Raw genomic sequence first — 21,955 nt, forward strand, 5'->3', positions numbered from 1 at the left:
AACTATTACAGTTTAGGCATTTATCAGACGCTTTTATGCACAGCTATAGGTATCAGAGTAAAGTCATTTATCCACTGCATGGTCAACTCCTCTCTACTCAACTCCCCTATAATGTACTGCCTTGTGGAATGAACCCTATAGTCAACAAACCACAGGGTAAAATGCTCAATAGACACACATACATACAGTGAGTATACGAGTGCACTCACGTCACGCACGCACACGCACACACGCACGCACGCACACACACACACACACACACACACGCGCGCGCGCACGCAAAAAACACCCAAGCTCTTCTCTTTCCCTCCAAAAGATGACATCACAGTCTCGTCTCGTACATAAATCATTCTTTCTCTTTTATATTCAGGAACACAGAGTCTGAAATTATTCTTTATCTACTACCTCTCTCTCTCTCTCTCTCTCTCTCTCTCTCTTTGTCTCTCTCTCTCTCTCTGTATCTTCTTCTCTCCCCCTGTCTTTCTCTCTTCCTCTCTGTCTTTTTGTCCCTCTGTCCTGTCGGCCTGTCTGTCCCTGTCTCTCTGAGGTCTCATTTTGCATTTTGAAGGACTAGATCATATAGCCAATCACAGCAGAGGATGGTGAGAGATGGCAAGGAGAGAGAGAGACAGAGAGAGAGAAGGTCAGGAGAGGAAAAGATGGGTCGCAGGAGGAAGAGGGAGAAGTGAGGAGGCAGAGGTGTACAGGGGGCAAGTAAGAGAGAGGGACAAGGGAGAGATTATGGTGGGAGAAAGGGAGCGAGGGATGGTAAAGAGACAAAGATATGGAGGGAGCAGTGAATGGATAGAGGGAAAGATGGAGGGAGGGAGGGAGAAAAGAAGAAGAAAATAAATAGCTCTGGCGCAATCGTCCCCCATTACCCTGGGAGGGCACTGTCGCCATGGCAATGTGGCAGAGAAAGGATATAACCATGATGAGCTCACACTCACACACACACACACACACACACACACACACACACACACACACACACACACACACCCTAACTATAACTGCACACGGAAGCCACGGGGTGAGTCTTAACCGGCCACGTATATGTCGGACTAATGCGCAGTCCCCCAAAACATACTCTCTCCTCATGCCTTCAGCCTGGTGAAGTAAGTGCCGTACTTTTTTTTTGTGTTTTTTCTATTCACTTGGTCATTAAGGTACACAGAATGAGAGGCCTGCTCTGCCGGAAACATCGCGAAAAAAAGGTTATGGCCATTTTTGTATACCACACCAACCAATATAAGGCAACATTTCCCAAATTTCATCATGCTTTAAGTAGCATGTGACAATGTCAAACTAGGGGGTTTTCATGATTCTGAATCCATTCCAAGCATTAAAACACTCCTTGGCCTAAATTTGCCCAAATGTGCTGACCTCATCACTTTCGTGCTGACATGGGATATCTGTAATTTTTGTATTTATCCTTTTGCATGTCTTGAAAACAAAAATGAAAAAGCTAAATAAAATATAAATCATAAACCGGTGTTTTCTTAACCCATTTGAGTATACCATCACCGAAAAACAGTGTATAGTGGAGAAATGGGGGACTCAGCAGTATTCTCCCATTCATTTCTTGTCTTTCTTTTGAGAGATCGTGGAGACATAGGTCTCTGACACAATAATGTCTTACACACTAACAGTCTCGTGCACACACAGTGTACCGGGCTTGAAAACATCTCTCAACAGTTTTCCAGCTCTCCCTGGGGACAATACAAACATACATACTCTCCCTGGGGACAATACAAATCAAATATTCAACTCCATCAACTACAGTATGATCCTGTGAAACATTTTCTAATGACTTAATTACATTTAGTTCAAAGTCCTGAACTAAATTCTGTTATATTTATCCCATGTAGTCCAGGCACCGAAAGGTTACAAGCTGTCAACACAGCCTGCTGAAGTAGCTGTCAGCAAATTAAATGAATAACATTTTGCTGTATACAGCCCAGTGTTGCCAGATGGGAAATGTTGAATATTGTAACGGTGGCTTAAAATTATCGTATTTGAAAGAAAACTATCGTAGCAGACAAAAAAGAAATGAAATCACACGTGTATATGTGTAATTTCACAAATAATAATTGTGTTTTAAGTGTAAGAAACAACCTTGTTTGAGAGTCCTACGTGACAAAAACGCATCACATATGCTGGAAAGACGTGTGTTTTTAATGCCTCCAAGTACAGATCTAGGGTCAGATTTACCAACTAAAAGTCGAACTGGAAACACAGACACACTTAACCATGTTTACTGAAGAAATCACACCCGTGTGAACTTCCAGACCCACAGGAACGCGCCCAGGCTGCCGGCCCGGTTCCGGCGAGCCGCCCCGCATCCGAAAAACAACCGGCCCCCTGGCGTTCCTGTGGGTCTGGATTCCGGTTCTGGTTCCAGCGAGCCGCCCCGCGTTCCTGTGGGTCTGGATTCCGGTTCTGGTTCCAGCGAGCCGCCCCGTGTTGAGAAATGACAGTTACCGTGTGGAGCCCCCAAGGGGTCCCTACTGTACTGTCACACCCGAAATCATCATATATACAGTTAACAGTGTGTGTGTGTGTGTGTGTGTGTGTGTGTGTGTCCCAAACTCTTCTCCCTTCTGGCTCCAAAACTATGGAATGCACTTCCCATTGCAGTCAGAACTGCAGCCTCACTCCCAATCTTCCGCCGTAGTCTGAAAACCCACCTCTTCAGACTCCACCATGGCCCGTAGCACTTGCCCTAGCCTAGCCCCTTAGATAGCACATTATGTAGACTTAGATAGTATTTTAAACAGACTTATAGCTTGTTATGTAGACAGCTCTAGAATTGCACTTTATGTAGTCATAGCACTTTATAGTACACATGTATAATATATTATATAGTATAGTATGTATAGTTTACATAGATACTCCACTGTTACGTTCTTAGTTTACGCATGATTCATGATAACTACTTTTTATACATGTGATGTATGCCATGCTTTTTGTTATTGCTTAATGTAAGTCGCTCTGGATTAAGAGCGTCTGCTAAATGCCTAAATTGTAAATTGTAAATTGTGTGTGTGTGTTAGGCTGCGCAACCAAATGCTATTTTCACACCTGTGATACAGCCTTAGCTGCCTGACTCAGTGACAACACATTTATCTGCATAAGCATATTGATCACCATGACATGATGATCAGGCGCGGACAGTTCATATAATTGGTGTGGGTCTTTCCAATTAGCTTGATATGTGCGCCCTCGTCGTTCAGTCACTGCACCGTCACGTCGTTACTGCTTGGTTCACGGGCGGTTCCGGCTGCTGCTGGCACTTTTAGATATCAAGGCATTGTTGGCTCTTAAAAGAGTCGTTGTGTTGGCACTGCCACTGACAGTGCTGTCCGCCTCGGCAGGTTCAAGTCAGACAAGTGAGAAAGAAAGGCTACTGTACTGCAGTGTATACTCTACCTGGCAGCGTGAAACAAAAGCCACTATATTAGCATTTGAATACCTGTTCTGTGAACAGGGAACAGGCAACCCCACCACCCCCCGTAAAGGTGTGAGAGTTGTGTGACTACATGACAAAATGGGGGACCAGGGGGAAGGGAGGTTCAGGGGGTGCTATTTGGGTTCCTATTGTGTGTGTGGGTGCTTCGACGCCGTTGATGATGATCATCCAGTGACGTAGAGTCTGTGGGGGCCAGGGCCCCCATGAGGAATTGGACCAGGGATCTCGGCCCCCATGAGGAATTGAACCTGAATATATATTCGCCTCGGTTCGTCCCGTTTGTGCCGCACCAGGTCGCGCCCGTTCGCGCAATTCTCGTCTTGCATTGACTTTGTATGTAATCGCGCCGCTGGGGTTAGCAGGGGGAGGAGCGGCGGGCCCCCATGAGGATTATGAAAACTATTCGTCCCTGTGATCATCTACTACTGCATCAGAGGGACTGACTGTATGTACTATGTACAATGATATGAGATGCAAGCTTGTTCCACTTCCTGCTTATTCTGTTCTTATCATGGTTTCCATAATCTACTAGGGACGTCATAGATCCACTGTCCACTATGATGAATTCCCGTTCTGTTCTTTGGCTTTATAGAAGTGTATATTTGTACGTCTCTAAATGTTTTGATGAATTGAACAAGGTGGACCCTCTTGTAAACAAGTGTAATGCTTTATTAGGTCGTCCACTCACAGTTAACAGTCTTTGTATTGAGTTGTGCTTGAATTGTACTGTAATTCTGCAAACTGTTAATAAATATTTCAATCAATCAATCAATGTCCTACTGTATATATGTATCTGTGTGTGTAATAACCTTCAGAATGTACTGTATGTGTAATGCATCGCTGTGTGTTGGCATATGTTCTCCGCACCTGCGACTCGATGGATCCTCACCCACCAGCCCAAGGTTTAGATGGAGACTTTTAGAGGCCTTAGAAATGGTCGCCTTTAAATCACTACACCCGTGTGAAGTGAGGGGCGCTCTTATCATCATACATCATCCCATTCTGGCCAATTAGAATTTGCGTCCTCACCTTCGTCTTCAATGTTTGTGTTTACACAAACCTGGCCATTCATTATCAATGGCAGTTGTGTTGTTGTTCAAAGCTGGAAACAGAGGGGCTCAAAAAAGAAAAATCACACCCGTGTGAAGTGAGGGGCGCTCTTATCATCGTACATCATCCATTCAATGTCAATGGGAATTTAATGTTCTAATGTTCTAAAATCTACACTACAGCTGAATATAGGAGGGGCTAGCGCCTAGCGTCCCTCAAAAAAGAATAAAAGCAGATCTACAAGCTGCCAACGTGCTCCGATGCGAAGCGGTGTGGGCTTGTAGATTGGCTATTTTTGCTACTTTTGCACGACACTCATGTACGATAAAGTAGTGCATTAATTACGGACAAAAAGGGAAGAAATTCCATACAAAGTTGAAATACAAAGATACAAGGTATAGACAGCATAGCAACAAAATCATGGAATGGACAAATAAAGCCTTGTAGAAGAGAAGACCCCTTTTCCCAAAAGAGAATTAAAACAAGATTTGTGTGTAGAATTTGGTTCTACAAGATGTTGTCTGTCAGAGCACAGTGGAAAATGTATGGATGAATGTGATGGTTAATTGGTTCAAGAAGCTTCCAGACTTTAGGTGGTTGGAGTAGTGACTTTATGAGACAGCTCTCTGTCAGCTCTCACTGGGTTATGTAAGGCTCAATCTGCATCCAGTTCCTCACAAATACATTATTGATGCAGGCGTCTATTATCATATCATGCTGTGTGTGTGTGTGTGCACGTGTTAAGACTAATACTTGAAAACATGTGTCACAGCAAGTGTCTGATACTGTAGGGATAGATATTTTTATTTATGTGTCTGCTTGTACTGCTATCTTTGTAAGAACCTCGCAAGGATAGCAGAATTATAGAAAGTGAAGACATTTTGGTCCTCAATTATCAAGGGGCTTGGGGTTAGGATGTAGGATTAGAATTAGTGTTAGGTTAAGGCTATAGGGTAAAGGTTAGGCATGTAGTGGTGATGGTTAAGGTTATAGTCAAAGGTAACCAGTCAAAAGTCCAAGTATTGCAATACAAGAATGTGCATGTGCGTCTGCAGTCCTTACAGCCCAAGTGTGACATGACAGAGTGTTATAAAAAGGCCAAGAAAGCATGACCTTTAACCTGACACCTCTGAAAGAACAGTGTGTGTGCATGCTCGTGAAAGAACAGTGTGTGCACGCTGACACGCACGCACGCATGCACGTCACACGCACGCATAGACAAACAGACAGACAGACAGACAGACCATCTGTGAAGAAATGTTGCTGTGGACTTGGACTTCACCAAAAAAAGATCTAGTTCAGATGTATTGTTGTGGGTAAGGGGGGTGGAAAAAATCCCCTTGAGGGCATTGTTTTGTTGCCATTCCCGTCGTCTGTTTTCTTTTTACTTCATCTGCTTCCCTCCATTCCCTCACAGAGCAGAGAGAAGGAATGCCCTCCTGCACAGAGGAAAGAACATCTGTTACTGAGAACCTGGGGGGGCATTCATACATAACATGAGAGAGAGAAAGTGAGGAAGGAGAAGACTAGAGATGAAGGGGGACATTATAACAATGAAAGAGAAACAGAAGGGAAGGGGGTGAAGGAAGGGCTAGAAGAGATGAATGCTCAACTACAGAACCAGAGAGTGCCAAGCAATATCCTCAGTGTTCGTTAACGGCAATTTAAAGATAATTTTAAATGCTGGATATTCAAATAATGTGAAAACGCAGTAGTCGGCATTCTCAGAATTGTTCTGTGATGTCAGGAGTGGAAGAGGTCCAACTTGGTCAACTCAGCTAAACTCCCTATAAACAAATACTGTACAAGATCAATATACATTTAATCTAAAATTATATAGTAGAGAAGCTTCAAGAGCAATGCAAATATATCAGATTTGTAATGCTTGACATTTACAGGGCAGCCAATATTATACTGGAAGTACTGACAAGACAGCGTACTGTACATAGAAGCTTCCTCCACTCATGATGTCATCACTGAACAATTCCATTCTACCTATCTGTCACCTTTTCAAAACTTTCAAAAATCATTTCCCTATAATTATATGAAAAAAGTACCCACACATCAACATGACATGGCTGAGCAACAAAGAGGAGCTAGGGCAAGATACACACATACACTAGCTAGCTGCTGATGCACAGCAGCACAGGAGGCAGAGAGAGAGAGAGAGAGAGAGAGAGAGAGAGAGAGAGAGTCGATCGAGAGAGAGAGAGAGTCGATCGAGAGAGAGAGAGAGTCGATCGAGAGAGAGAGAGAGAGAGAGGAGGAAGAGAAGAGTCAGAGGAAGAAATGAACAGAATGGAGTGAAAGAGACTTCCTAACGCTCTCTTTTCCTTTCTTTTCCCAGGAACGAGAGTAAAAGCCGATCGAAACATGTCGGTTCAATAAAGTTTTCCTCCTTTTTAACTATTAAGTGTGCCCGGATCTCCGCTTTTTTCTATGGTCAGGCTAGTACTTGGCCTTATTCCCAGAACCCACCTCACCCCTACCCATTTTGATAGGTTGGAATGGCTTAGGGTTGATGACAGCAACTTGCAATGGGCCTGGTCTACAAGATTCGCTACACAAACCAAAACCAAAGGCCTGAATGGAAAAGGGGGCAGTGTGAGGAGGGAGGGAGGGGACATGTCAGTGTCTACAATATGTGCGTGTGTACGTGTGTCAATGTTGTGACGCAACACAGAGGCTGGATGCTGTAGTAAGGTGACCCATTTACACAGAACCCCTGCAACCACACACACAGTCTGGCACCAGGATGCTTTGGCCCCATTTCAGGCAGTATATGTTTCAGAGATGTGGCAGATAAGAGACAGATAGGCTACGGGAAAAAATAGAGAGAAAAAAAACATGCGCATTATAGAGATAGCATAAGAGAGTTAGAGAGATAAATTAACTAATAGAAGAAGTGGAAAGAGTGCAGGAATAAGACAGCTAGTAAGAGGATGGCAAAGCTGGTCCTGGTAAGAAGAGTGTCAAGTTAGCGGCGGGCTTGTTACCAACTGTTACATCTGTTACATACATGTGACATTAGGATTAGAGCATTATGAGCATACTGTATTATTTCAAGAATAGAATCTAAACCACATGAACAATCTGGAAATTGTAATTGTCTCATCTCTCCTGAAAGGGAAGAGAGAGGAGTATGCCTTTCCATGCCATTCTGTATGTCTTCATACTTGATATGCATGAAATAAACAAATACATGTATGAATGTAATACTGTATGTATATTACTGTACTGTATGTAACTGAAATGTATTTTTAAGTGGTGCAACCACTTCATTAAGTAGCTTTGTGTGTCCGTGGGTGGCTGGGTGGGTGGCTGGCTGGCTGGCTGGGTCTGTCCGAGCACGAAAATAGAGTTTGGTTGGTTTTCACAACCAAGTGTCACTGTTGCGCAGCCTAACACACACACACACACACACACACACACACACACACACACACACACACACACACACACATATTAACTGTATATATGATGATTTTGGGTGTGACAGTACAGTACAGTACAGTACAGTACAGTACAGTACAGTACAGTACAGTACAGTACAGTACAGTACAGTACAGTACAGTACAGTACAGAGACCATTTCTCAACCGTTTCGGACGCGGGGCGGCTCGCTGGAACCGGCCCTCTCCCCTGGGCGCGTTCCTAGGGGTCTGGATGTTCCGGGGACCCCCCGGCGACCCCCACACGGTAACTCTGTCATTTCTCGACCGTTTGGGACGCGGGACGGCTCGCTGGAACCGGCCCTCTCCCCTCCCCGTGTTCCTGTGGGTCTGGAAGTTTCGGGGAACCCCCGGGGACGCCCACACGGAGTTGCACCACTTACTTCACACAGGTGTGATTTTGATGGAGAGTTACCAAACTTCTAGTCAAAGTTATTTCTAAATCGAGGATAATTGGGTAAACTAGATAGTACCAGTAAGACGCCTGAGGGCGAGAAGAAGGTGAGGTTGTGTGCACACATCCGCCTGGGTGACAGCAGACTGCTGGGCGAGCGCTGGCCCTTTGGCATGGGGGGTCAGATCAACATATGGAATGAATTCTGTACTGGCCATATATGGACCGTGTCTTGAGTGTACAGGGTTTGATGTGGTCAGATCAACATATGGAATGTCAGAACAGGTCAGCTCCATATATGGAGATCTAAGGGTGGCAGCAGGGGCAGTGTCTTGAGTGTACAGGGTTTGATGAGGGCCCAGGTAGGGCCGGGCCTTAATTTTCGGGCCTGTAGAGAACTCTAGTTTTCACTGGCTTCCAGGCGCGGCTGCACTAATAACTTTGGGGGAGGCCCGTCTAGATATTGATGACATCAGGGATCTCCATATATGGGATCTCCATATATGGGAATTCCCAATTAATATTGATGACATCATGATGTCACGAGGCCTGGGGTGACCAACTAAACAACTGACTGACTTGACTGACTGACAGGAAATGCACAATTTCATAGTAAATGCAAACTGCAGTCGCAGTAATTACTATATGAAATCTGTTTATTTGATGCACACATCAAGTAGGCCTATGAAGAATATTATACGCCATGTTTTGCTATAATTTGTATAGTTGGTCTTAAATGGCCTGGGTGTCAAAAGACAGTGATGCTATGAAACTAGTGTGACCAGCAGCGGTGTGTGTCATAAGCAGGTTGTACCCTTCCCCTCTGACACAGTAACTGATGTTGACATTCAAGTGAAAGGTCAACTGTGTGCTGGTATGAATGGGCAAGATAACAGGGTCACAAACACAACAGAGTGATGAACACAAACTGATTCAGGATGATTTCTTTAGAGCAAAATGAAGTGATGTGTTACCGCCTTTCTTTACACAAAACTGAAAGATGAAACACCAGTAAGACGAGCTTAGACAACCTGAGGGGGGGAAGCGACCTCGCCCTCACGTGCACGCGCCTGGATGACGGCAGACTGCTGGGCGAGCGCTGGCGCTTTGGCATGGGGTCAGATCAACATATGGAATTAATTCTGTACTGGCCATATATGGAGCGTGTCTTGACAGGGTTTGATGAGGTCAGATCAACAATTCAACAAATGGAATGTCAGAACAGGTCAGCTCCATATATGGAAATATAAGGGTAGCAGCAGGGGCAGTGTCTTGAGTGTACAGGGTTTGATGAGGTCAGATGTATAGTCAATGATTGAAACACATAGCACCAGCTAGTGGTCAAAATTACTTGCAATGACTTGCTGGATGATCTTATTTGAAATATAAGAAACTTAAAATACTGTAGGCCTACTGTATGCTCAGTGCATTAGCTAGATCATAATAGTTAAGGATACAGGCACGGTTAAACCTAAGACTTGAACTATTAAACCACACCTCACACTCACAGCCAACTCACAGTTTCCTTTCTGTCAACATAATAGCTCCGTTTGGAACTCATCTACACTTAAGCTCAGAGAAGAGAATCCGAGAATCAATTCTAGGTATATGCTATAAATTACAGCAGGACCAATACTTTCACTTTAGCTTGTTAGAACATATTTAGAAGATTTATGAATAAAACATTTGAATAAAATGACATGTCACATTTTGCAGTGCCCAGAATCTCAACACTCACCACATCAACACAAAATATAACAGATTGATAGTCCATGAATATGGAATATGGTTGGATAAGATTTTGTCCACAATCCATGCTGTATTGATGGCCAACATCAATACAGCATGAGATAACAGGCAAAATAAAAAATAACAATTATTTTACATTCTCTAATTGTGTAGACTTCTTGTAAATTAAGTAATGCAGATGTTTAACAATAATGTAACTCATGAGAGTGTAAAATTAAACCAAATGTCACCCGTAAGGGTCCATTTGGTTTAATTTAACACTCGCAAGAGTTAAAGATCTATAAGGGTCCATTTGGTTACCAACCAATGGTGAAAACCACGGGGCTATTCAATAGAAAAGCCTCATATTATGTTGAAAAAATAAAAATGTGATTGAAATATACATTGAATTGTGATTGAACAGTTGTGAAATCTCAGAGCCTCAATAAAAATACATTGAAAAGAAAAAGAAAAAAGAAAAGCCTCATATTAAGGGCTTCATTCTGTGCGTTATTTGGACACTAGATGTCGCCTTTAAGCTGAAGAAAAGGGAATCAGATGCAAACAGAAACAGTAACAGAAAATGAAATGCCTGCGGTCTCCGAGGCTAACAGGCTCCGAGAACTAACTACCATACCACCCCCCCCCCCCCCCCCCCCCCCCCCCATCGCCATTAGCGGTTCGCCTCATTTCACCCTAGTGACCTACTGTACTAGTGTGATACTTATTGCTCTAACGTTTTACTTTGTCCGGTTGTCTTATTCAATACGAGTCCCATATATAACAGGTTAAGTATATTATATTCTTCTATGCAAAAATTAACCACTGATGATGAACAGATGTATCGCACACGTCACATATACACCACTGACCTTGGATCGGATTCCACCTCGCCCGGTTGCATTGATGTAGCGAAACACAGGGATGACAAACTGATCCCAGTTCTGTAGTGTGCTCTGCGTCGGCGGCCACGTGTCTCTGCCCCGCCAGCGCACCATGTGCAGAACTGCAAGATGGCGACGCAACGGAGAGGAAAAGAGAAGCATTTAAATGCCGGCAACACCGACTTTCTTGACAAAGACATCCTCAAAGAGGTACCGGTGCATTACGCATGGCAATGTTACGTTAAAATGAATGACAAGCGCTTGATTTGGACTGCGTCGGGGCCGTTATGACACGTTGTAACTGCCACAAGCCACATGTACCGCAGTTCAACACGTGGCTAGCAGGGCTAGCTAGTAGTACTAGTGTAGTAGTAGTGTAGTACGACTGTAATAGCAATGAGTTGCTTCCGTTGCTTCTACTGTGTGTGACATTTTTTCGTAATGTTTATTGTGAATACCTCTTACGAACTTAGTTGTAATGTGTTATGTGTGGATCTTTTAAAATCATAGTTAGGTCAGAAATCTGGAACATGATGTTCTGGATAGAAACCGACACGGTGATATAGACTGTGTTGCTGACAACCACCACGTTAAGTTGTTACCATTTGTAAGCAAACTAATACAACTTAATTTGTAACGCTATAATGTGTTCGTTCATTGTGAGAAGAGAACACAACAGTTCAAATCAGGTCGTAATGGTACAGTAGTCGCCTTGCTTGACGCACTGCCACTGTCACTTTATATGGGATCGACCCGTTCAGTTAGGAGAATTTTCATTGGTTCCCACAACTTCCCAGAGACGTTCATCAAAGCAAGCTAGGCCCTGCCTCCCCAGTTTGTGTCTACAATGTAGCCTTAAAAACAATATAATAATGATCTATCCTCTCATCCTAAAAATTCTCCTGCTTAATTAATTGTTTTCTTAATTCCATTTCATTTTAAACTCAGGGTTGTTAAAACAAAAGATTCCTACCTTTTTATTAGTCTTCTTGACTCTTCCCGAAACACATAATTTAAGTCCCGCTGGGACTCATTAAATCCCAATTCTTTACAGACTAAGGTTCAAATCAGTATTTATGTGGGACTCTGTGATTTTACCCCAATCCAAAGTTAACCATGCAGGATCTAACTATTTCCATAGACAACGCCTTGGTAACTTCGGATCCAAGTTCCAACAGCCAAGAACCTGGCTGGACAGTCAGCTCTCATTCAAAGCACACATTGCAGCGGTCACTCGATCCTGTAGGTTTACACTCTATAACATTTGATGAATTAGACCCTTCTACACCCAGGAGTCAGCCCAGCTCCTTATACAGACATCATCAGTCATATCAAACTTGACTATTGTAACTCTCTCCTTAGTGGGCCTACCTGCATGCACACTTAAGCCTCTCCAATTGATCCAGAATTGATGCTGAGTGCAAAGCAGGAAGGGACAGGGTCCCATTTTGACCGGGGATTGAACCCTGACCTCCCAGTCTCAGGACAGAAACTCTTAACCACAAGGCCACTGGGGTGGTAAATCATAATGTACACAATATACATACGATTTGATGTACAACAAACTAATGCATGAGTCCAAAATTAATACTTACGTAAAATCATAATGCATCTACTTAATCTTTTTTTTGTCTGTCACCATCATGACGTTTTAGACATTTTATTTTACTTGATGATTAATTGTCATACAAATAATTGCGATTATCTCAAATAATTGTGATTAGGTGATTATGTAATGATTGTGTGTAAAATTGAGCTGATATGATACTTAATATTAGACCTAAGGTCTCATTCAAGTATACCTTTCAGCTTTCAACCTTTTCAACATATTGATTTTGGGCATGTCATTATAGCCAAACCTTTTCAAAAATCTAATGAAATTTCAGGGAAAAACAAATTGTCTCATTGTGTAAATGAGATCAACATCTAAATGTGCTTTTTCACCCCCCCCCCCCCCCCCCCCCCCCCCCTCGTAGGTGGCCCTGAGTAAAAGAGAAGTGGAAGTTATGGAAGTGGACCACTCCATCCTGGCCATCTTTGAAGACTCCACAACTCCTTCAGAGGTCAGAGTGACCAATTGCTAATGTAGCATTTTAATAGTAACAGTACGTTTTAACAGCGGGCTTACAGCGGGAACACGATGGCACAGTCAGCAGTGCTGTCCTGGGTTCGATTCCCGCTCGGGACACTGTGGGCGCTGGCGGCGTATACTCTCCTCTGAATCATTGGTGCCCATACCCGAGGCGGGGTTGGCAAAAGTTTGCATGTTCTCCCTGTGTCCCCTAGGGTAGGTAGTAGGTAACCTCACAAAAACATGCAGTAATCCTGGTCTCTGAACTGCCTCCCCCTGGCCACCCGGGGCGCCTGATGGAGGGGAAAGGAACTGGTTGGAATAACGTGTTCCACTTCCTTCCACGCGCTACGTCCAACCGGGGAAACTCCCCCCTGTCAGGTGTAAAGGAGCGACTTGGACACTCATGCATGAAGGAAGCATGAGTTCAAGTCCGTTGCTCTCCCCAGGTTGGCGGAGGGTGTGTAGAGCCCAGGATCACATTAGATAATTGACACAGGGGTGTAAAATGGGTTACAAAATCGTGGGATAAAAATTAAAAAAAAAAAAAAAAAAAAACAGTGGGCGACAGCCAGACGAATTTTCCAGGAGGTGCATTATTTGTCTATGGGACCCGGCGACTAATAGCGATAGCAGGCGAACGGGCGATGGTCGAAAAGTGGGCGGGGCAACGTTGTCCGAAAAGATACAAATAATTAATATTTTCGGGCGATGACGGGCGATGTGTCGGCCGATGCTCGACAAGCGTCAGGATAAAAGGGCCCAAATATTATTCCTGGTGTTGAGAGTTTAGGGAACAGCAAAGGGATTGGTTCAGGAAAAGAAAACAGAGCCCAGACAAAACTGATAACATGGCCTTGAGTCTTTCATGCACATACACATTGAATGTGTTTTTATTACGTCAGGTAATAGGTTAGTGACAGTCGTTCTGTTGGTTATCTCTGTCCAGGAGAAGAGTAGAGTGGAGGAGGAAAACGAGTCCAGTCTGCTGACAGCCCTGACAGAGATGCTAGACAGTGTGGGAGATGAGGAAGGGTCCATGTCTCCCTTTGATACCCTGCCAGACCCTGAAAAACACAGAGACAACTCTCCAGTGAGTATAAGCATGCAATGATGCATTAGTCTGTTCTATGCTTTATTAGAATTACAAAGTGCGTTAAATATTTATATTTTAGCTTCAATATTAATAAGCCCATGATTAATTTAGAATGCTAATATTTTGATATAATGCATAACGTATTTTTGTTCACTCTCATTGATGAGGTGTCACTCCTGTGTTGTTTCAGTTAAGGAGGCTTTTGAGTCTGGCTGTTGTTCCTCCTACCAGAGAGCCTGGACATCATCCAACCAAGTCCACCTCTTCAGTCATGGTAAGAACCTCATTCTTTTCTTGTTTGGTATTTGTTATAATGAGGTCACAGAAGTAATTCATTTTAATATGAATTAATGTTATGTTGTTACAATATGAAAATTGCCAAGCCATGACACTTGCTTGAGATTGTGCAGTTATCTGTTGTCAACGTTATATATATATATATATAATATATTATATAACCAATATCTTATTGATTCTTTCTGTCCTCTATAACTGTAGGAAGAATCCATTGCTGACAGACTGAGAAAGCCGAGGTTCAGATCCCCCAATGTCATCACACAACAGAGCAATGGGGCGGAGGAAGACAGAAATAAAGAAGAAATCACCAGCCCATCACAGGGCCTCAAACAGCCGAGTCTGAATCACACAACCAGCACAGCTAAGACTTGTGATCACAAACCAGAGAGTGAAATTGAGGTCTTCACCTCCATGTCTCTGGTGAACCTGGTCAAACTCATGCACCCGTACTGTTTGAGACTGTGTGTGGAGGAAGAGGGGGAAGCTTGGGTGAGTGAGCCCAGGCAAAATGTTGTGGCATTGGGTAAACTGGACCAGTCACTGTCCCTACAGGGAGAAATCTGGAGGTACGAGAAACCATCTGGAGACAGCGATGAAGAGATCAACGTCGACATGTCTGATGATGAGACACTACCGAAAGAGACACTGAAAGAATGCAGAGGTGAGGAGAGATTACTAAAGAGTGCACTTGTAGATCGAGAGGTGTCCATATCTCAGGCACTCAAGGAGAAGAAAAGGGTGAGCTTCGGTCCTGTTAAGGTGATAGCCTTTGATGTATCTGTGGAGGAAGAGGATGATCTCAACCAGGCATTTGCAGGTAATCTGACAAGTAAAATAACTACCTCAGCTCCTCTTGCCTGTATGGAAACACCTGATACTCATGCATGTATATCAGCAGAACCGCCAACAACACCGTTGACTACAGAGGTCAACAGTGACCAGGCTGAAGTTACTCAGGCTCCATTGGCTCTACCTCCACATCTAGAGGTCAAGCCCAAACCTCTCAGTCTTCAGCAGTACAGAGAGCTGCGCCTGCAGAGACAACCCCTAGGGGAGAAACAGGGGAACTACACCACCAAGTGGCCCACCTTACCAGAGCCCCCAAAGGAGTTGTCTCCAATACTCTGTCCTTCACAGGGACACAGACATAACACCAAAGGGGAACCGATGACAAGACACAAACATGATGCGAATGGAGAAATGAAAGCATTTGGTATCAAGATTGGTTCGTCCTGTCCATCCTCAAAGCCCATTCCAGACTCAATGGAGACAAAACCCAATTATGGACGTCTTTGTAGGTTGAAGCGCCTGAGGGCTGAATCCAAAGTCATCTCACCAGCTAGTCCCTCTGCAGTGTCAATTTCTGATTGTACTTTAAAGAAGACAAGTCTAGGGAAGAAGCCAACATTTGTGAATAGTGATCCTCCTAACCCTGTGCTTCTCCCCATGCCTGTTGACCATCCATCCAAGGAAAAGACTAGCAGCCAACCAGCGTCGATGCTCTTCACCCAGTCCGCCATGAAATCCAAGCTCAAAACAGTCTTCAGCAACAGTCTCCTTGGAGAGCTGCAGAAGACATGCGCCAAGCAGTCTTCTGAAAGAGAGCCGTCCACAGTAGAGACAAATCTCGAAGTGTTGATGCCTGACCACGATCCAAACTCAGACAGCACCAAAGCCACTTACTTCATTCAGGAAACCCAGCGTACATTTTCAAGACCATCTCAGGCCGAAGAGCACCTCTCCTCTGCACATAACCATAATATGGTGCACACCAAACCTCTTTCAAAATGCAACAAACCTCAGCAAAAACAATGCATTTTAAGTCCATTCTCGGAAAGCAAAGCCTTACCAAAGACTTCACAGTTGTGCACTTCAGTTCTGATTTCACAACCCAAGTGTCCTTTGTCCTCGCCGTGCTCTACTCAGCCTCTTAGTGCAGTTCACGCTCCTGTCATGGTGAAGGAGTCGACAGGAGCAGCCCTCTGTATTTTACCTCCTGAGCAACTAGAACCCCCTGCTGAGATTAGCTGCAGTGTCCACACCCCATGTGACTCAGGTAAGCTGCTAAACCATTGCTGTATAATTGATTAGTTTGGTTTTAAAAACACATAAGTCAGTAATGTTGTCAAATTAGTCAAATGTCAAATTCAGAATAAGAGGTATTTTAGGAATACTGGAAATGACTTCTCCCTTGCCTCATTTTAACATCTTCAAAGGGTTGAAATCTCTTTGCAAAAAATAACCAATCTACAGTACAAGCTCAGTCAGTGCTGATCTGTGTCGCATCTTGAGCTTATAGATTGGCTATTTTGGCAGAATGTTTGTTCGCCTATCATGACATGCCCAGAATAAGGATGCTAGGATTCATGTGATTAATGTCTGTCTTTTTGTTAATTTTAAGGCATTGAAGCCAGTGATTTGACCAGCCTATTGGAGCAGTTCGAGGAAACACAAGGTGAATAATGAGATAGTACAAGTTTGCCAACACATGAACACATCTAATTACTTAGTCAGGTGTTAAATATTGACTCATGCACAAGACTGAGGCATTCTATTACACACATTTCATATTTATCATGTTTTTCCTTTCAGAATTACCGGGTTTACTGATTAAAGAAAACCAATTCTGTCCACCACGAACTGTTGAACCCCTCGGGGTGGTAAAGACTCAACCACAAACGTTAGAGTCTCTGGACATTCCAGAACCTCTGGGCACCGATATAGTTCTGTCAACAGCCCAATCCAAACCTTCTCCAGCCAAGACCATTCAGATCATTGACCCCCGTCCCTTACCATCCAAGAAGACACACACCATTTCCTCAATGTCTCCTGCTTCCCAAATCCAAACACCTTCTCCTCCGGTAACATCACCTGTGTCTGTGTACTTAGACCATGACTACTGTGTCATTGGGGATAGGCCAGTTACTGGTACTCCCCCTTTCAGAAAACATCAGATTCCCATCCCTTCTAAAAACTTGATTAATCTTCCGAATGGAACACAATTAACAATACTTGACCCAGGCACCAGCTCTCCATACAAAAGACACAGCACAAACTGTGAAAGTAACACTAATCCAGGACCTGGGACAAATGTGGATAGATGTGTGAAGGAGACTGCCTCCGGGCAGACGAGAATGAGTGCAGAGGCAGGGCTTCCCATAGAAGCTATGCTGCCATATTCAGACAGTGCCACCCTTAAGATGGAGTCCAGTAATGCAATCAATATGAGGGAAGACAGGGAGAAGGCCAGCTGTCTCCCCACACCTCCACCAAGCCCTCCTGGCAGAGGAAGACAGGAGACGAGGGTGACAAGGAGATATCGGAGAACGTCCCCATATTCAGACTCAAGCTCCAGTTCTACTTCCTCATCCTCCTGTTCATCCCTTTCCTCTTCCTCATCCTCCTCTCGCTCCAGATCTCGCTCTCCAAAGAGAAAGAGGTTCAGGTAGCCGTCTCTTAAACTGTCATCTTTTTCTTGTTTTCTGTGGCGTAATGTTGTCCCATAAGCATGATGCAAGCTACAAATGTAGCATTTTAAGGCAAGCTGCTTTAGATATAGCTACTGTATGTCATGTTATGGTATGTCTGTTACTGACTTGTTTCTGTACTCTAATTCTATCTCGCCCACTGTATCTCTCTCTTATTGCCTCTCTGTCCATCTCTCAGATACTGTCACAGGCGTTCAGAGAGTAGCTCAAGTTCATCCTCTCGTTCTGCTTCCCGCTCTCCGCCCCGACACTACAGTTTCTCATGCCCAAGGTCTAGTCGCTCAAAATCCAAATCTTGGTCTCGGTCAAGGTCTAGGTCGTTGTCGCCTCAAACTTGTGGCAGAGGGTGGAGGGATGTTTACAGGTAAGTGGCCAATGGAAGTGTTCTCCGGAACATTTGTGAGTGTGAGTCATTTAGCTTAAGTTAATTTACTCTAGGTTAGTTTAGTGTGAAATGTTGTATTACAGTATTGCAGTGAGAATAACAAAGTCACATAAAAACATACTAGGGGCCTTATGTGGGCCGCGACCCCTCGCCGGGTTGCCAAATTATTTCAGATTATTTTCCAAAGGGATTTTTTTTTACTTTTACTTTATACTGAATGGCTAGAAAATGGAAATTAAGAGTTTACATAGTACACATAGTACAGGCATAAACTTTCCTTAATAATTATATCTGGTTTCAGTATTTATTTATGATGTATTTTCTCTTATTAAGGTTATTGTAGTGGTCAATTTGTATTGGGAGTGGGGAGGGCGGCGGGGCAGGGGTCGTGAGGCATGGCCAAAGCATTTCCAGGGATCCCCAGCCAAAACGTTGAGAATCTCTGATTTTGACAATCTATGGCTCAAGGTAGCACATGGTTACTCATGACAAATCGAATGATGATTTGGTTTTGCATTCCCTATCACTGTTTTGTATTTTCCTTTTTAAAAGATTAACTCCTTTTGTTTGATAGACGGTGAATAATGTGTACAGTATGCTTTTGTGTTGAAATGGAAAAAGATACAGGAAAATGGGATTTAAATGTATGTTCTACCTTTTGTCTTTTCATGCCTCCACTGAGTCTTCAAATGTAAATAATATATTTAGTTAAAGCCTTTATTTCTCCCAAATGGGAAATTTGGTTGCAGTGATGCATAAAACACGTAACAAAGAGAGTGGTTCCCTGTTTCACCATAAAGGGTGAGTAGAGTAGTCTATAATGCTGTATTTATGTTATTCATTCCCCCCTATATTCAGCCCAGTGTACCATCGCAGCAGCACAGAACACAGAAGGCGTAGAAGGCAACAACAGATCAGACTTCAGAAACTGAAAGCCATAGTGAGTATGAGATTAATGCCACCACAGTGGCAATCCATTTGTTAGTGTAATTACCTTTTTGCAAAAGAAAAGAAAGCTGGTAATTTAACTTTTGTTACATGGAGAGTCACCGTGTATACCTGATTTTATTAAGCTATATTGTTATCCTTCATTTAGCACTAGTAAACATCTTTTGTAACAACTTGTCCAACAGGATGAGCGGAGGGTGGTGTATGTGGGTCGGCTTCGGCGGAACATGACCCACGATGAGCTGAGAGAACGCTTCTCTATGTTTGGAGAAGTTGAATGTGTTTCACTGCACTTCAGAGACAGAGGGTAAGTAACACAGAGAGACACTCTTAAAAGTAGCTTCATGGTTGCACAAATGCATCTTGTAGAAGTTGAACAGTATTTCAGTATTTTTATGCTGCAACTGACATAATATGAAATCAGTAGCGATAAAGCTGTATGTTATTTTTATTTAACAAAATGCACAAGTACATTTATTCATAGTGTTGTAACCTACCACCCATGTATGAGCACATACTGTAAGTCACATTCTCCAATAAAACTGATGGCAATAAAAGCAAGTATAATTAGACTGTCAATGATTACTCAAAATGTTAACTTGCTCCCATAGAGACAACTACGGGTTTGTGACATTCTACAACATGGAGTCTGCGTTTTCAGCTATCGAGAACGGCAGTAAGTTGAGAAAGCCTGACGAGCTGCCGTTTGACATTTGCTTCGGGGGGAGGAGACAGTTCTGCAAGTCCAACTACGCTGACCTGGGTACGTGTCTCAAACAGGTCAAAGTTGACTTGTTGAGATTGTTAATTCCTGCGATCAAACATTGTAATTTTCCACACGTGACAAAATGACACTTTAACCCATTTAGACCTGAGGCCGATTCTAAAAACAACAAAACAAAAGTTTTCTGAAAAACATATTTTCAGAAACATATTTTCAAAAACATAAATTCCATTTCAGAAATAGCAAACGTAGCAGATCTACAAGCTCAAAACGGGTTGCTTCACGGTGCGTTTTGAGCTGGCAGATCTGATACTTTGTATGCTATTGTGTGACCCTGTAGTTAGTGTGACCAAGCAGGCCTAGTAGGGAGTTAATTTACAGAATAAAACACACACAAAAAATTTAACTATGGAGATAAGGTTTGCCCAAAGGTTTCTGACAGAAAGGATAGTTTACATTTAGCAAAATCTAAAATGACACAGATGCTTTCCCCGATTGAACAATGAACCTGTGAATTTACTTCCCCTCAGATTCTAACAGAGATGTGGACCCTATTCCAGAGATGAGCCAGAATGAAGAGCTGGATTTTGACTCACTACTGAAACAAGCCCAGAGAGGGTTAAAGAGTTAGCAGCCCTCAGCGGAAAACAGAAGGACACTATGAACCTCAGAGCTTCATGCTCTCTCTTTTATAGCACTATACATGCAATCTTTTGTAGCACTATATTTACGTACTTACCTTTTTTCATGTTGCTATGCATGAACATTTATTTTAATTTGTTATTTTAGCATGTAGCATAATGAATTACTCATGACAAATCGAATGATGATTTGGTAAAAAAAAAAAAAAGAAAAAACTTTTTTGTTTTGCATTCCCTATCACTGTTTTGTATTTTCCTTTTTAAAAGATTAAAGTGAAGTATTGTCTTGCTATCGAGTTGATAAGATCTCATAATATGGTCCAGTAAGTGCATTTACATAATATAAATTCAAAGGAGAATATTGGGCACATCCAGTTGTCGCTGGTGCAAGACAGGATAAGCAACAGTTTAGCAGCTTAGCTTTGACACATTGTATATGCAGTCAGTACATCACAAGGGACAACAATTTGGCCTTCCTCACCTTTTGAAGTTCAGCTGTTTAATAGCTTCGATTTTTGTTTTTGCTACTGCACATTGAATGTTAAACTAAAGAACTAATAGCATTAATTCTTAGAAGAAATTGTTGGAAGCAACTTACATGAATTACATGATTGAATGTTAATTCACCTAAGGGACACAAGTTCCAATGGTCATGGGGGCTGTGTGCTGAGGGTAGTTTAATGAGAAGGAGCCTAAAGAGGAGGACATGGATACTGGTACTGGTACAATCTATACATAATATGCCAATGGACTGAGCGTGGTCCTCACTGGCAAGCTGCTACCCGCATTGGAGTTCCATCCAGCCAACAGCTGTCCATAGTGTACAGTTATCGGCCTTGATAAAGTACTCACTGAACGATTAAAAGTAGGCTATGCATGTCATGGTTTGTGACCAATATGATCTGGAAAAAACCCTGATTGCATTTTTACCAGTTGGAAAAAGTCAAGGTCCCACAACAAGAGTACAACAGTACAGTAGGCAAGCTTGTAACACAAACACACAACATATTAATATTGTGTGGTTGGTTATAATTAACATCAAACGAGCTATAACTGGGTAATAGTTTAAAGTCTTAAAAAAGCTGTAAACAACCATAGACTGTAAAAATCAGTCATTAAACAACAACATTAAAATTTGGATTGTTCTCTAAACATTTTCAGAGCATTAATTTGCAGTAATTTCCACTAGCAATTCGTTTTATCTGTTGGTTGAGTAAGCATAAAGCATTCACTTGTCCGGCCGAAAAGTGTTCTACCATTGAAGCCCTGATTTATTATAACATTATTTGTCCAACAGATGGCAATATGTCTCAAAGGAATGGTCAC

General features: G+C 42.9%; 1 protein-coding gene across 1 annotated transcript; it reads left to right on the forward strand.

Annotated features, from left to right (window-relative positions):
- Positions 1–11,098: 11,098 nt before the first annotated feature.
- Positions 11,099–20,925, forward strand: LOC306922563 (uncharacterized protein). The gene is made up of 12 exons (XM_079500249.1): positions 11,099–11,189; positions 12,956–13,042; positions 14,000–14,143; positions 14,337–14,420; positions 14,645–16,499; positions 16,845–16,898; positions 17,036–17,888; positions 18,110–18,295; positions 19,175–19,256; positions 19,450–19,571; positions 19,876–20,027; positions 20,519–20,925. Exons 1-12 carry the CDS (start codon positions 11,109–11,111, stop codon positions 20,617–20,619), a joined length of 3,801 nt encoding a protein of 1,266 aa, XP_079356375.1. The 5' UTR covers positions 11,099–11,108; the 3' UTR covers positions 20,620–20,925.
- The last annotated feature ends 1,030 nt before the right edge of the window (positions 20,926–21,955 follow it).

This window comes from Electrona antarctica (genome assembly GCF_951216825.1).
Source record: "Electrona antarctica genome assembly, chromosome: 4".
NCBI lineage: Eukaryota > Metazoa > Chordata > Actinopteri > Myctophiformes > Myctophidae > Electrona > Electrona antarctica.